General features: G+C 35.9%; 1 protein-coding gene across 1 annotated transcript in view; it reads left to right on the forward strand.

The window, feature by feature from the left end:
• The window catches only part of MEGF9 (multiple EGF like domains 9), an 84355-nt gene that overhangs the window by 56843 nt on the left and 10947 nt on the right, over nucleotides 1–16565 (forward strand). The window contains exon 3 of the mRNA XM_059410928.1: nucleotides 10933–11072. Coding sequence (XP_059266911.1) covers nucleotides 10933–11072 — 140 coding nt within the window. The remainder of the gene's footprint in view (nucleotides 1–10932; nucleotides 11073–16565) is intronic.

Raw genomic sequence — 16565 nt, forward strand, 5'->3', positions numbered from 1 at the left:
TAAGTGCAGAGATGGAAATCAAGCAGCTTTACTAGTCAAGGCTTGGGATTGAAAAGTAGAGTGAAGCAAGTATAGTGACATTTTTCTAGTTAATCTATTACAGTGGTTCTTCAAGTATGGTCCCCAGATCAATATCAGCATAACCTGGGGATTGGTTAGAAATGTAAATTCTTGGGCCCAACCCCTGGCCTACTGAATCAGAAATTCTGAGATAGGGCCTAACAATCAGAACCACTGATCAATCTGTTGACCCCCAAAATCTAATATATGCAGAAGAAAACCAGAAATAATAATGAGTAGGCTTATTTGAGGCATTCCAGTCTCTGCTCTTTACTTATATAAGGATTATATAAGCTAAAGAAGCTTTTTTAGTAGGGTCATAATAGAAAATTGGGGTTAAGCAAAACAGATTTATCTTTGTGGGCTAGTAAATTATTTTTTTCCCTTTCTGCTCTTCTTCGTCCTTTAAAAAACAAATCCAAGGGATCAATGTCTTACAATGTTGACTGGCCCATCATGGACCAGTCAGTCATTAAATGTCTCATTTTGCTCACCTAGATAAATATCCTGTTTCTAAGATTCTAAGAGGTTTATTTAAATGAAATCTTGCCATTTGCAACAACATGGATGGAACTAGAGCGTATCATGCTTAGCGAAATAAGTCAAGCAGAGAAAGACAACTATCATATGATCTCCCTGATATGAGGAAGTGGTGATGCAACATGGAGGCTTAAGTGGGTAGAAGAATAAATGAAACAAGATGGGATTGGGAGGGAGACAAACCATAAGTGACTCTTAATCTCACAACAAACTGAGGGTTGCCGGGGGGAGGGGGTTTGGGAGAAGGGGGTGGGATTATGGACATTGGGGAGGGTATGTGATTTGGTGAGTGCTGTGAAGTGTGTAAACCTGGTGATTCACAGACCTGTACCCCTGGGGATAAAAATATATGTTTATAAAAAATAAAAAATTAAAAAAAAAATTAAATGTAATATAAAATATTAAATAGGCTAAATTGAAGACAAATATTGTGCTCAGAAGGCATCATGAATTAATAAATGAAACATACATAGATTTTGAGCCAAATTACACTATCATTACATGAGAAAGTTTAAGTGTCTATCATGTGCCAGGTACTGTGGTAGGCTCTGGGAATATAACAGTGGAAACAAACAAACAAACAAAACCCTCTGATTTCATAGAGCTGACATTCTAGATGGGGAGAGAGATAATAAAAAATAAATATATATTATATTAAATAGTAAGAGATATTACAGTTTTAGATGGTGTGGCTGGTAGAGGCCTTGTTGAGAATATGACATTTGAATAAATAACAAAAAGAAGTAAGGGGGTATGCCATGTAGAATCCCCTGGGTGAAGGGTATTGCCAACAGAAAGGGCAGCAAATACAGGGTCTCTGATGCAGGAACATACACAGCACATCTGAACAACAGTAAGGCAAGTGTGGCTGAAGTGATGTAAGTGGGGAGAAGGGATTAGAGGGGTACTGGGTAAAAAGCAAAAAATATGTATAGATACTGAGAATACTGTTCTTTCAACAGATCTATATTTTTCAAAAATTTTATATGAAGAACTTAGGGGAATTAAAGCTGTAGTAATTAAGAGAGTTTTGTTTGGTTCAGGGATAGACAAATAGATAAATAGAACAAAAACAAAGACCCAGAAACAACCCATGTATGGAAAGATATTTGACATATAGTTGAGGAGGTACGAAAGCTTAGGGATAAGTTTCAACAACACTAGTAACATAGTAGCAGTACTTATACAATTTTTACTATGTGTCAGTCACTGTTCTGCATGCTTAACAAATACTAACTAAATTAATCTTCACAACACACTTGTGAGAGTGAGAAATTATTTTCTTCATTTTACAAGTGAGGAAACTGAAGCAGGAAGTCAAATGACCAGTAAGTCAAATGACCAGTAAGTGGTAAAGCCAGGATTTAAATCTAGGTAGTCTAGCTCCAGTGTTCACACCTTAACTACTTTGTTAAACTGTAAAACTTATACAAAAGACAAGCCTCCAACTGAGAGAAAATAATTGTAGCACATTATACTGACAAGGGATTGATTATTCCAGGAATAAAGGATATCTACAAATCAATGTCAAAAATACTCAGGGGAAAACAGTGTAACTTTGTATGGTGACAGGTAGTAACTAAGCTTATTGTGGTGATGGTTTTGTAATGTAAATAAGTATCAAATCATGTTGTATACCTGAAACTAATATAATATAACAATTATCTTTTCGTAAAAAAGAATGGTTGGCAGATTCTTCATAGACCTGGGTTCTAATTCTGGTTGCCCTCTGGGTGTGTGACCTTGAAAATTGAGTCATTTCATGTCATGGAAGCTATATTGTTTGGGAATGTTGAGTATCCCTAATTTGACCAGATAGAGTGCTACTAAAATTTGGAAGATACTTAAATACGTAGTTTTAACTAGTGTTCACAATCATTTGAAATAGGGATTATTATTACTTTTTCAAATGTGAAAACTTAATTTGGTCAACAATCAAACAGCTAGAAAGTGGCAAAATTGAGACTTAATGAATGTCACAGAATTATCATAAGAACGAAAGTAACTAATAAATATATAAATATTGTGCTATGCACTTTATTTATATTCCCCCCAGTAAAACTCAGTAGGTGTTAATATTGCCCCTGACTACTTCATTCCCTACAGGATTTAGAACTCAAAATCTTCAGACTTGGGTAAAAAGGACTTGGTTCTTAGCACTGTCAGTATCAACACTTTGAATTAAACAGGTTTTTGTTTGCTTATCTGGAAACTAAGCCACCACTTAAGCAGTCATTTCTGTGAGAAAATGAGTTCTAAATTCAAGGCACTACAAGTTAAGTTAATTTTTGAAACACAGCATATACACAGATCAAGTGTTAATAATTACCCATTCAGGTTAGTACCCAAAATATATGAAGACTGTATAAAACTCAATACCCAAAAAACAAAGAATCCAATTAAAAAATGAGCAGAAGATAGGAATAGACATTTTTCCAAAGAAGACATACAGATGGCCAGCAGGCACATGAAAAGATGCTCAACATCACCCAGCATCAGGGAAATACAAATGAAAACTACAATAAGATATCACCTCACACCTGTTAGAATGGCTAAAATCAACAACACAAGAAACAAGAGGTGTTGGCAAGGATGTGGAGAAAGGGGAACTCCCTTGCACTGTTGGTGGGAATGCAAATTGGTGCAGCCACTCAGGAAAATAGTTTGGGGTTCCCTCAAATAGTTAAAAATAGAACTACCCTACAACCCAGTAATTGTGTGGGTACTTACCCAAAGAATACAAAAATAACTAATTCAAAGGGATGTATCTACCCCGATGTTTATCTTTTTGTTTAAAGATGGACATGCTAGAGTCTCAGCAAGGTTTGACTTTATTTTATTTTTTAAAGATTTTATCTATTTGACAGAGTGAGAGAGCACAGCAGGGGGAACAACAGTGGGAGAGAGAGAAGCAGGCTCCCCCACTAAGCAGAGAGCCCTACATGGGGCTTGATCCTAGGACCCTGCGATCATAACCTGAGTCAAAGACAGTCGTTCAACCATCTGAGCCACCCAGATGCTGCTTTATATGCTGTTTATAGAAGCATTACCTACAATAGCCAAATTATGAAAAGAGCCCAGGGGTCCATTGATGAATGGGTAAAGGAGATGTGGTGTGTATGTATGTGGTGTGTGTATATAAACACACATACACACATACAAATGCAGTGGAATATTTCTTAGCCATCAAAAAGAATGAAATCTTGCCATTTGCAACAACATGGGTGGAGCTAGAGAGTATTATGCTAAGTGAAAAGTCAGAGAAAGAAATACCATATGATTTCATTCATATGTGAATTTTAAGAAACAAAACAAGTGAGCAAAGGGAAAAGAGAGAAAGAGAGGCAAACCAAGAAACAGACTCTTAACTATAGAGAACAAACTGATGGTTACCAGAGGGAAGGTGGGGGGGGATGGGTGAAATTGTTGATGGGTATTAGGGAGTACATTTTTTTTTTTTTAGGGAGTACATTTGTGATGAGCACTGAGTGTTGTATGGAAATGTCAAATCACCAAATTCTACAGCTGAAACTAATATTACCCTGTATGTTAAGTAGCTGGAATTTAAATCAAAAAATATTTTAAAAAATTAACCTTTCATTAAGCAAATCTTTAACAAAGGTTACAAAAGGATACAATGTTAATGTGTTTGAGGGCCATCTTCAGGAAGATGGTATTGGGACATGCTTTTTCTTTTTTCTCTTCAAAATGACTTTGGAAATGCAGAAATCTCTATCAAATAATGGAGTAATTGTGAAGATTTGAGTATTCTTTTTTATTATTTATTTAAGATTTTTATTTATTTGAGAGAGAGAGCAGGAGAGCACAGGCAGGGGGAGCGGCAGAGGGAGTGAGGAGCCCGATGTGGGGCTCAATCCCAGAACCCTGAGATCATGACCTGAGCCGAAGGCCGCCACACTTAACCAACTGAGCCACCCAGACGCCCCAGGGTTTAAGTATTCTTATGGCCATATTTATTCCACTCAAAAAGTGAAGGAAACAAGAAATAATTTTCCTAGTTGAATTAAGGTAAGCCTTCCCAAGTTATGGCTCTGGAAATATACTTTTTATTTTTTTGCCATTAACTTTTATTTCTGACTTTTCAAATAAGTTTTTAAATTTGATTTTAGTATGATTGGCTATCAGAAAATATTTTTGCACTTAGGCAATACCCTTTTGAGTGCTAAGAATTTCTGTCTGAATATGGATTTCCTCTAAGAATATTTTAGACTATTTGCCCGCAAAAATACAAGGAATGTTTAGTATAATAGCCCAATGTTTTCAACAATAAAGCTATCCTTTTTTTTTCTCCAGCAAATGAGCTTTGCTCATTGCATCATGGTCTTTTCCATGATTGTAGAAAGACAGAGGAATGCTAAATGCAGATGGTCTTTTGCCAAAATGTCCAATTACTGAGTTTCTTTCATAACCAAAGGAGAAACTATTTTTACTACCTTTACAAAATCATGACACAAACATGAAGTTAAGAATTGCTAATAACTTCACTTTTATTGTTTTCTCATATAAAGACTTTTTTCTAGTTAGATCAACTTTTCCCAGCTTCTTTTTAATATTATATATTTTTTAATATATCGAGAGAGCTTATAATCAACAATTTTGTTAATTTCATATTGTGTTTTAACTAGTGGTTCAATCTCTTTCTTCACTAAATTGTTTATATTATTTTTTTTCAAGATTTTTATTTATTTATTTGAGAGAGAGAGACAGTGAGAGAGCACAGACAGGGGGAATGGCAGAAGGAGAGGGAGAAGCAAGCTCTCTGCCAATGACACAGGACTCAGTCCCATGACTTGAGCTGAAGGCAGATGCTTAACTGACTGAGCTATGCAGACATCTCTATACTAAATTGTTGTTAGTTATTAAAGATAGAAGAAAAAATTCCTTTTATTATCCATTTTTTCTGTTTCTTGTTCTTTCCATATCAGAGTGCCAACATGTAAACTATGTGAGGAAGAAGGAAAAGCAAGGCTTCTGAATAACCATAAATTTCTCCTAATTAGAACTGTATCTTTTTAGTTATTCTATGACTTCTTAAGTTCAGATTGATAACATGATATCTAAAGATATGCCATGCACATGTAATTTATATCTTACAACTCTTAGGAAGAAAATAGATGATGTTTTTGATAACACAAAACTTGCTGAGAGATTTGACAACTTAGAAAAAATTTAAATCAGTTAGCTAGTTTGTACAAAAACTATCAAGTCTCACCGATTTAAGTCCTGCCTTATGTAGGCTTTTTCAGATACTTTCCCTTCTCACTTTTATTATTTTTGGAAAAAAATTTTAAAGATTTTATTCATTCATTTGAGAGAGAGTGTGCATGCACATGAGTAGAGGGTGGGGCAGAAGGAGAGGGTGAGGGACAAGATCTCCCCCACTAAGCATGGAGTCCAACGCAGGGCTCAATCCCAGGACTCCCAGAGGACTCTGAGGTCAGGACCCCACCTGGAGTCAGATGCTTAATCAGCTGAGCTGCCCAGGTGCCCCTCCCTTCTCAGCTTTAGAATTTCTTTCCCCAGACTATTTCTACTGTGCTTTTTTCATAATGTGCTCTTTTTTCCTAGCCACGTTTTTGCTCCAAACTAGCAATTACCCCCATAAATTCTTGCAGTTTCTCTAGGTTTATTAACAGAATTTTAAAAGTAACTTAGCCGTGTCTGCCTTTTTACCTGTTAGAGAGTCCAACCCATTTTCTTTATAATTCTTAGAAAAAATTCAAGATCTAGGATTACTGTCATCACCTTCATAATTCTTTTATTCTTGAGTATTGATTACATACCAGATGCTATGCTGAGTACCCTTGGTATATAATCTTTGATTTTCACAGTAACCCTACAAAGTTTGGTATAATTATCTTCATTTTACAAATGAGAATACTGAGTTTAAGATTGAATAAGCACATGGTCCCACCTAGTTACTAGCAGAGCTGGAATATGAACCAAGCTCTCTGTCTTCTTAGGCTATGAATTTTCCATAGACCCTGATACCTTCCTTCCTGTTCTACCCTTCCCACCCTAGTCAATGCTTTTATAAAATAATGGAAATTTTGGAGATTCTCCATCTATTTGTCTTAAACAGACAAAGACATTTTGTTTAGTACTTGTATGACATAAATACATACCATATCTTGAAATGTGATACACCATTGAATTCCCTTTTGAAAAATTAATGACTTCGTGTCAAAAATATATATTATTCATGTTTTAAGAGATAGGTTTTTTAAAGTTTTATTTATTTAAGTAATCTCTACACCCAGTGTGAGGCTTGAACTCATGACCTAGAGATCAAGAGTCGCATGCTCTTCTGACTAAGCCAGCCAAATACCCCTTAAGAGATCGTTTTTAAGTGATCAAACCCTGTAATAATGGTTCATACTTAGGAGTGCAATAAATTCTGTAACTAAACACCTGACACTCTAAGAAAATCTGAGAATCCTATTTGGGATAATATAAATGTAAAGTATATACTTAGTTATACTCAGTATGGCTTAGTTGCACAATGCTTGTGCTTCCTTTATAAATAACTCTATGTTCTTCTTTCTGATATAATTCTCTATACTATAGTAGTACATTGCTAGTAACTAACTTATGTCTATAAAAAGTGACACCAGATGAGCAAATTCTTAGTTTATCTGAGTTGATCTCAGTAGTAGAGATTTCTGACTTCTGTTCAAAATCTGGTTTTGTGCCCTTATTTTTCAGATATGAAGCTATGAGTCTTTGGTTCTTTCACTTCAAATCTATGGATAAGCATAAGTGGTCTGTTAACAGGACTTTTTTTTTCCTGTCTTTGATTTCATTGCATTTATATCATTGACCTTTGCTTCAAAAAGCATTCAACAGTCTTTAACAGAGGGAGACCATGAAAGGGGGTGTTGTAAAGGCTTTATTCTGTAAAAGAAGTCACACAGGCAGAGCTTTATATTTGCTGAGTGATTTAATTCTTATACACGCAGAAGCTGGCGATGGGCCATGAGTAACATGGAGAACAGTACTAGCGTAGTCTCACTGCAACTTTCCCACTCTCTGCTATATTTAAAAAGAGAGAGAGAGAAAGCACCTCCTTTCCTGTGTTTTAAAATTGACCCAGGGAAAGTGCAACATGGTATCTAGACTAGTCAATCGCTTTATCAGGATTCATAAAGTCACTCATGGGGTTTTTATTTTTACATCAACAACTAAGGAACATATTCTCCAGGGAGAAAGATGCCTGCTTAAATAAGTCTTCTGAGTATGCAGAGCAGAATTATGGAGGGAAAGTCCACTTACAGGAATAGCAACTACTTTGAGAAATGGTTTATGATTATGAGATGTTATGAAGTGATTAGCTATTCCAAGATAATATCATTTTCTTGTAGGTTGGTGAGTTCGGCAAACACTGCCATTAAAAGTAACTGTTAATTCTTCTGTTTACCGAATAATCTATCTATAGAGAAATGAGGAGCAAGCATATTTTGATTAACATTTTAAAAGCCTTAGAAATTGGCTAATAAAATGTTGTTAGCAATTCTTTGGAAGGCAATTTTATCCTTTATAATTTTCTGACAGTTGAGTGAGACTTAGGCTGACTAGTTCCTTCTTGTTGAGTAATTACATTCCTGAACTTCATATTTGATGAATACAGATTTGCTTTGCTAGCTCTTTAAGTACCTTGGGGTATTTTTGTGTAAGACTATGTAAGCGTATATGTGTTTGGATTTTTTCCATTTGTTTTATTTTTTTGTGAAGTTACTTAAGAGACATACTTAGTAATGTACATTTCTTTGCATGTTTAAAATCAAGGCTCATCTTCTTCACTATGATCAGTACAAATTTTAACTAAGCTTTAAGCATCAAAATATTTCACCTTACATCTCTGGGAACCTTGGACTTTTGCTAGGCTGCAGTTTCTCTTCAAGCACTGAGAACTCTTAGCTTTTGTTAAGGAAGACCTGATACTTACTGGCAGTGAGAAAGAGACCACTTTTCTTAGGTGGAGTTTATTCTGGGTAAGGCAGAAACAGCTCACTGGGGTGGGCACCTAAATAATTGGTGAGTTGTGGTACTTGGAATCTACAGAGTGACTCTTGATACTCAAGTAGGTATCAAGTTGTTTGGCATGCAAATTTCTTATGCAAATTTAGATTCAGATTTAGGGAGCAGTAGGTAACATGGTATAATAGGAAAAGTCTGGCTTTGTATAAATCAGCCTGACTTACTAGGTGTGGACAATAACTTTAACCTCTCTGATGTACTTCAACAGTAAAACGAGGATTAGGACTTCACCTAGTAGGGTTATTTTGAGGATTAGAGAGTATATCTATATTTATTGACATCATTCTCAGTAAGTGATGGCTCATTATTTTTATCATATTCAGCAGCAGCAACAGCAGCACTCCTGCTCAGATGGCTCTGTTTTTACATTTTCTGTAAGACTACTTGTTAGTCAAGCAATTGCATAACCTAATATACTAGACAGCTTTAAGATAGGAATACATAGGGCTATGGGTAGCTTCTCAGGACACAAGACTTTGAAACATATAAAGCATATATTATTTACATAAGCCTGGCTTCCTTTCCCTTCTGGACTGGCTTTGTTTGAGTAAAAATATATTCCATGTCGAACTGTTTTTCTACTTTTCTACTCCTTTTGACATAGCCTGGGATAGTGCAGAGAACTGTAAGTGGAAGAGAGAAGTAAACTTTGACTCTAGCTGCTCGAAATAGTTTTTAGGGCTGAAGGATGAAAGCCTCATTATTTAGCCCAAGGGATGCTGATGAAAAAGAAAGGCATTATCTATAAAAAAAAAAAAAAAAGAAAGAAAGAAAAAGAAAAAAAAAGAAAGAAAGAAAGAAAAGAGAAAAAAAAAGAAAAGAAAATCCTTAGATTTATATACTACAAGTAGAATACACAGGATTGAAAGTTGCTTTACTTGCATTCTGCAGAGTTCAACTGAAAATTCCAGTACCTCTCAAATTTGGAACTTCTGGTTTTATTATAGAAATAAGAATATGAGGATTTGAAGGGGATTTAACTGATATGTGTAAGAGCTGTGTAAGTATGAATAATTTGAGCTTGGTTTCTTGAACTAAAATTATCAGTCCCATGGGGGCTCATTATAAGGAGCTGAATCTCTAAAAAACATTATATTGAGAAGCAATTTTACCTTAAAAGTTTTCCATCCAATATGACTGGTGCCAAGATATGCTCAGGTGAAGTCTAAAAATTTTAGGTTCAGAATAAGCATATAAAGAAGAGTCACATTGCTAAATAAGTTTCTCTTTCTTTCTATTTTTAAAGATTTTATTTTTAAGTAATCTCTATACCCAACATGGGCTTGAACCTACAACCCCCAAACCAAAGGTCATATGTTCTACTGACCGAGCCAGTGCTGACTACTCTTATTTTTCTTACTTCAGATTTTAGACTCCTTTTTGGGCTGACAGTCTAGACTTTTGTATGGATTTAAGCCAGAAAGCAAGAGAGGTCCCCCTTACAGTCATATTTACTGAATTATAAATTCTAGTTTAATTGCCAGAAATATAATTTTAATATAACCTGGACCTAAAGTAGAAAATTATATCATTTTCAGCATCTAAATGAATATGAATTGACATATTTATTAAGATCTTTGCCTTCATATTCTTTAGCTAGAAGCTAGTTGGGTGAAGACAAGGTGGAGTTTCTTCTCTTCTCTATATTGGGCAGGGTGGATGCTGATGGAACTGTGGAATAATCTAGGGGTGAGATGCAGTAATGGTACCAGTTCTATGCCCCATTGTTTAGGAAACAAAGATTTCTAAGCACTGGGATTTATGTTCTCCATGGCTCCTTTATCAATTATTTTAAACTACATTAGTGCAGAGGATTAAATTGTCACAAATGATTAGTGTTAGTGTGTCAATTGAATGTATATACTCATGAAGTTGATCAACTTCCAATTCAAACGAAATCATAATAACCTAATAGTTAGAATCTAGTCGAAACTATTTCTACATTAAGATAACCTAGGATGGAATCTTAAAAAAAAAAAAGAAAAAGAAAAAAAAGGGGCGCCTGGGTGGCTCAGTGGTTTAAAGCCTCTGCTTTCAGCTCAGGTCGTGATCCCAGAGTCCTGGGATCGAGTCCCACATCGGGCTCTTTCCTTGGTGGGGAGCCTGCTTCACTTCCTCTCTCTCTGCCTGCCTCTGCCTACTTGTGATCTCTCTCTGTCAAATAAATAAAATCTTAAAAAAAAAAAAAAAAAAAAGATAACCTAGGATGGGATGTTAGGTAACAAAACTTTCAAACTCATTTATTTTGTTCGTTGTCTTTGCTTTTATTTGCAGTTCTGGGAAATGCCAGTGCAAAGTGGGTGTCACCGGCTCTACATGTGATCGATGCCAAGATGGATATTATGACTTTAGTAAGAGTGGCTGCTTGCCCTGCCGATGTAATAATCGGTCTGCCAGTTGTGATGCCCTCACAGGTACACACTTTCTTTAACTTTGTTATGTAATTAGTCTCTTGTTCTTTTCATAAATTTAAAAAATCATATTAGTTGGAGAACTATGGAAGCAAAGAAGACAATATGAACTAAAATTCTGGAAAGGGTAGAACTCTTCCCAAGTCAGTGGATGACGATTAGCCACTTTATTTCCAGAGGACATTTGCCGATTCTGGTCATAGGCTAAAGAGCAGATTTAGCCCAAGCAAAGAAATTCTTGTGGAAAGAGATACAAGAAGAATTTTTGGCAGTTGTTTGGGACTTGTATGATGGATTAGAACCTAGAGGAGCCCTAAACACAAGGCCAGTTTTCCCACAGGACATTAGTTGATTGTGTAAGAGATGAGAGGCTGACCCAAAAGGTATAAAGAAGACTCTAGGGCTTTCATTCTTAGGAGACAAAATCCCTTTAGAAAGAGAGAAGCCCTGTTACCATATACCACCATCTCTCTTTCAAGACATTACCAGGTTCTAAAGTATGTGGAGTGGGACCTGGTGTGAAACCACCAAAAGGCAGTACTGAGTCTGTTGTAGTCTCTCAGAGCTGAGGAGACTCAGGATGCTAGGCTCTCGGTCAAAAGCATTAGAAGGCCAGGACCAAGAAATAATGCCGAACCATAGGTGAACTGGCTCATACTAAAATTGCAACCCATCTTCAACCCATCTCAATTTCAAGTTGGATTTAGGTTATTCTCTCATTATATCTGCCTAACAGAGAAAAAAAGCAGTCATCTATGGCCCTTTTATACACTGTATCGGGCATTAAAAAAAATACTAGACAATGCTGAGGAGGGAAAATATGACCAATAATAAAGAGAAAAAAGAAACAATGGAAGCAGACCCACAGATGATCCGGATGTTAGAGTTAGCAAACAATACCTTTAAAATAACTAAAATTAATGTTTTAAGAAAATAGAGGAAAACCCAGAAAATAGGTAAAAGAGGCAAATTTCAAGAGAATTGGAATCTATAAAAAATCAAAAATTCAGTCTATAACTGAAAAATACAGCATCTGAAATGAATAACTCACTGCATAGGTTTAACAAAAGATTATTCACAGTGAAGATAAGGTGAGCAAACCTGAATTCAGCTCAGTTAAAAATATCCAACTAAAGCAAGAGGGAAAAAATGCAATGGAAAGAAAGAGCAGGAAGGAACATGTGGGACACAGCCAAAAAGACTAACATAAATGTAATTGGAGACTCAGAAAGAAAGGAGAGAAAAATCGGGGCAAAAGCAAAATTTGAAGAGATAATGACCAAGAATTTTCCAAACTGGTGAAAGACATCAGCCCATCGATTCCGAAATCTTAGCAAACCCCAGGCAGTAAAACAAAACAAAACAAAACCACAAAGAAAACCATATTGAGGCAAACTATAAAGACAATGAGTTCTTCCAATGGTCAGGTTTCCTAAATATAAGGAATAGAAGTTCTTCTTTGGAAATCTTGTTTTTTCCCAACAGAAAAATCAGGACAAACTAGTCTGACAAGTACAAGTATTTTTATGAGAGCAGGGTAGAGTACTTGAAATTGAAAGTACCCTGGAAAGCATTTGAAATTCTTCATTTTTCTCCTCTAGTCCATGGTGAAACAAATTAATTAGGGAGAAATTGTGTTATTTTTTTTCTGTTATGTGATCTGGTCCCTGGCTACTTACTGGCTCTTTTATGCTATTCATTTTCTCAACTGCCTGTGATCCAGTCATACTGGCTTCTATCCCTTAAACAAGCTAAGTTTCCTTGTCCTAAGATCTACATACATGATCTTTCCTCTGCCTAGAATGGTCTTTCTAATATTCCTCTACCCCACAGTCAGCCCCTTTGCCTTATCATTTTTCCTTAAGGCCTTCAGTTAAAGTTTACTACATTGGAACGCAGTTCCTGATACTTCAGGCTGAATGACAGTCCCCAATTATACACTGGCATACGCACTTGTATTTTTTGTTACAATACCTATCATAGTTTATAATTATGTATGTATTTGTGATTATGAGTCATGTGTGGCGTACTCACTACATTGTAAGTTCCATGAGGACAGGGGCAATATCAGTTTTGTTCATCATTATACAGAGTCTCTAGCATGGCGCTTGGCACGTAGTCAGTACTCAAATATTTGTTAGGTGAATAGTACGTAGGTGAACGAACAAATGAATGGAAAAACACGGAGCGGAAAGATAAATTTCAGTCCTGTTTAAGCACAGGAATGCTTCATCATACTGAGTTGATTTACATTTTTCCCTAGGTCTTATACAGTAAGAAGGTGGTCTACACTGCGGGCTCTCACTACTAGTTTTGCTTGCAGCAATGAGGTAGCTGTCTTTAATGTCAAGTAACTCCCAACCTGTCCTTGCTCAAGATAATTTAAGGCAAAAGATATCCTTTCCATGGTTATGACTTCTAAAAGCAGCTAATAATAAGAGAAATAAACGGGTTCTCTGTTTGGAAATATAATAAAAGTGGAACTCAACATGAAGGGATGCAAGTACTTAATTTAAACCTGCAAGCTTAATATATAATCAGCCTTTCCTTTTGTCTCAAAGATTTGTTTCCAACAGCGCTGTGATACGACTGCCCTCTGGTGGCCACTTACTATGTTTTCACAGTCCTTATGTTTCCCTTTTCTAGTCTTTTTCTAGACCTTGTGTTTTAGATGAGCCAGATTTTAAAGTAACCTTTTTGTGATAAAATATACTGGGGAAAAACACTTTGGAAAATGGTTCCACAATGTGTATTGCAGTCTTCAGAATATCTCCTTGATCCAGTAATTTTGTTTCCAGAAATCTGAGGAAATAATTCTAAATTCATAAAAAGCTTTGTGTTCAAAGAAGCTTACTAAAGTGGTAGTTATAATTTTAAAAATTAGAATTATAATTCTAAAAATTAGACAACCCTATTTCTATTAACAGATAATGAAGCCAATTATGTTACCTAGGCAGTTAAGAGCACAGCCAAGTGCAATCTTGTCTTTACTTTGGCCAAATTACGTAGCCGGTTTCTTCACGTAGAAATGCAGTTAATAACAGTAACTGTAATGATTCAGTGCAATATTATTTATAAAATCTTTAATACAGTACCTGGCTTATTATGAGTAATCAATAAATAGCAACTATTAGGTTGTCATTAAAATTTTTTAAAGAGTGGTGTATATAACAACATGAGAGGGTGAAAAAAGCAGGGTATGAAATGACATGGCCATATAGTTAGACTCTTTGAAAAGCAAAACTTAAATTTCTATACATAAGGAAAGTTTTCCAGGAAAAGTATTCAAAATCTTAGTGACATATTTCTTATGGTGATTTTTTTTTCTTCTACTCTCCTGTATTTTCTAGATTTTCTTTATTGAGTATATATTTACTTTAAAATGGAGGTGGGCAGGCTATTATTTTTTCAAACTAGAACTTATGTTCACATGGTGTATTTTTTTTCTTTCTTTCTTTCCTTTTTTTTTTTTTTTTTTAGAAGATTTATTTATTTTTGTCCTTCTTGGGGCACCTGGGTGGCTCAGTGGGTTAAGCTTCCCACTCTTGGTTTCGGTTCAGGTTATGATCTTAGGATCCTGGGATCAAGACCTGTGTCGTTCTCCATGCTCAGTGGGGAATATACTTAAAGATTCTTTCCCTCTCCCTCTGCACCTCCCCATACTGCGTGTGTGCTTTCTCTCTCTCTTCCTCTCTAAAATAAATAAATAAATAAATCTTACATGTTTGTCTTCTCCATTTATACTGTCCCCTAAGTTATCTCATTCAGTCCCCTGGATTTAATTTAAAATGCCATCTACCTCTGTGCTCACTACCAGATTTATATTTCTCCCTTGATCTTTACACTCAAAGGTCTAATAGTACATCGGACATCTTTGTCTGAATGCCTCAACTGGCATCAAAACCCCAAGATATCCAAAACAATTCTTTATTTTACCCTGTAGGCCAAGCCTGCCTTACTCCTCGTGTTCTTCATTTTGGTGACTGACACCATTCAGCCAGTTGCGCAGTCCAAAGCCTATAAGTCATATTTGGTTCCTTTCTTTTATTCACTGCAAATAACCAATCCATTGGCAAGTTCTGTCAGCCCAGCACTCAGAATACACCGTGAATCTGACCACTGTTTATGACCTTTGTTACAGTCATCCTTGTCCAAGCCCCTGTCATCTCTGAACTACTGTGACACTCTCTGATCTCATGTTATCTCTCTGCCTTCTCTCTTGTCCTCTCACGCCAGAGCTCAACCCACCACAGTCCAGTCTCCACAGAACAAGCAGAGTGATCTTTTTAAAATGTAAAACCACATCATGTCATTCCTGTGCTTAAACCCTTGGATGGCTTCCTGTCCCTCCTGCTGTAAAATTCAGACTTCTTTCTATAGCCCGCATGACTTTACATTTTGTGGCCCCCGCCTTTCTCTCCGACCTTATCTATTACTCTCCCTTGTTCACTTGCGCTTGGCTTTCTCTCTTTTTGACAGTTAAAATTTGCCTTCTCCTCTATAGGGAGGATCAGGCATTTCTTCCCATAACAAAGCACATTGCTGTATTTCCGACAGGTTTATATATAAACTATGAAATGACAAAATAAATAAGGACAAGTCTTTTTACAGGTGGCGATTTATGTTTTCAAAGCGTTGCATTGAATTTGGTTGGAAAGGAGCCCCACATTCTTTTCTTTGACTGGTTGCCTTCCTGGTTACCCCTACCAGGTTGGTTTGCTGCCTAGCCAGCGAGCATGAGATCATCTTCAGGAAACACTCACTTCTTTTTTTTCTTTCTTTCTTTTTTTTTTTTTTTTAATTGGTAATCCGCTCCTTTGGCCATCTTTCAACAAAAAGAATGTGAATTTTAAGACAGTGTTATTGTATTTTGGGAGGTTGCCGGCAAAGTATAATAAAATTAAACTTCAGCTAAATTTTACATATCTTTTATCATAAAAGAGAGACCTCAGCTTTTAGATTTTAATGGGAACTTAGATTTAATCCAGTGCAGCTTTCTTAGTTTATAGATGAGGAAATTGTAACATAGAGAGAAAATATTTGTCTTATGGAATAGTTTTTCACTCTTTGAAATACTCATGTTACATTAAATCATTAGCCCAAGAATTATCCCACTTTTTAGATTAGAAAAATGAGTCAGAGAAGCTACTTCCTGAAGGTCTCATACTGGTAAAAGGTTCCATTGGGAGTGGAACTCAGATCTGACATTAAAAACCAAGTTCCTTATGCCCTCTTGCCTCTTCAGGAGGAACTATAAGCTGTTAGAAAGGCAAATCCACACCATCAGTTCCTACGGGATGTGGGTTTGAAAGGATATGATCTTTATTATTATTATAAAAACATTTCCTCCAAGTTTCTCATGAAATGTTTTAAACTTGCTTGCATTCTTAAAATATTTTTATAATATGCATGTGATAGTTTATAGTATATTAGCTTTGTAATCAGGAAAAAAAATCGAGACAGCAACAAAAAAAGGATACATGCAGACCAGATGCT

This window comes from Mustela nigripes, chromosome 9 (genome assembly GCF_022355385.1).
Source record: "Mustela nigripes isolate SB6536 chromosome 9, MUSNIG.SB6536, whole genome shotgun sequence".
In the NCBI taxonomy this organism is placed as follows: domain Eukaryota; kingdom Metazoa; phylum Chordata; class Mammalia; order Carnivora; family Mustelidae; genus Mustela; species Mustela nigripes.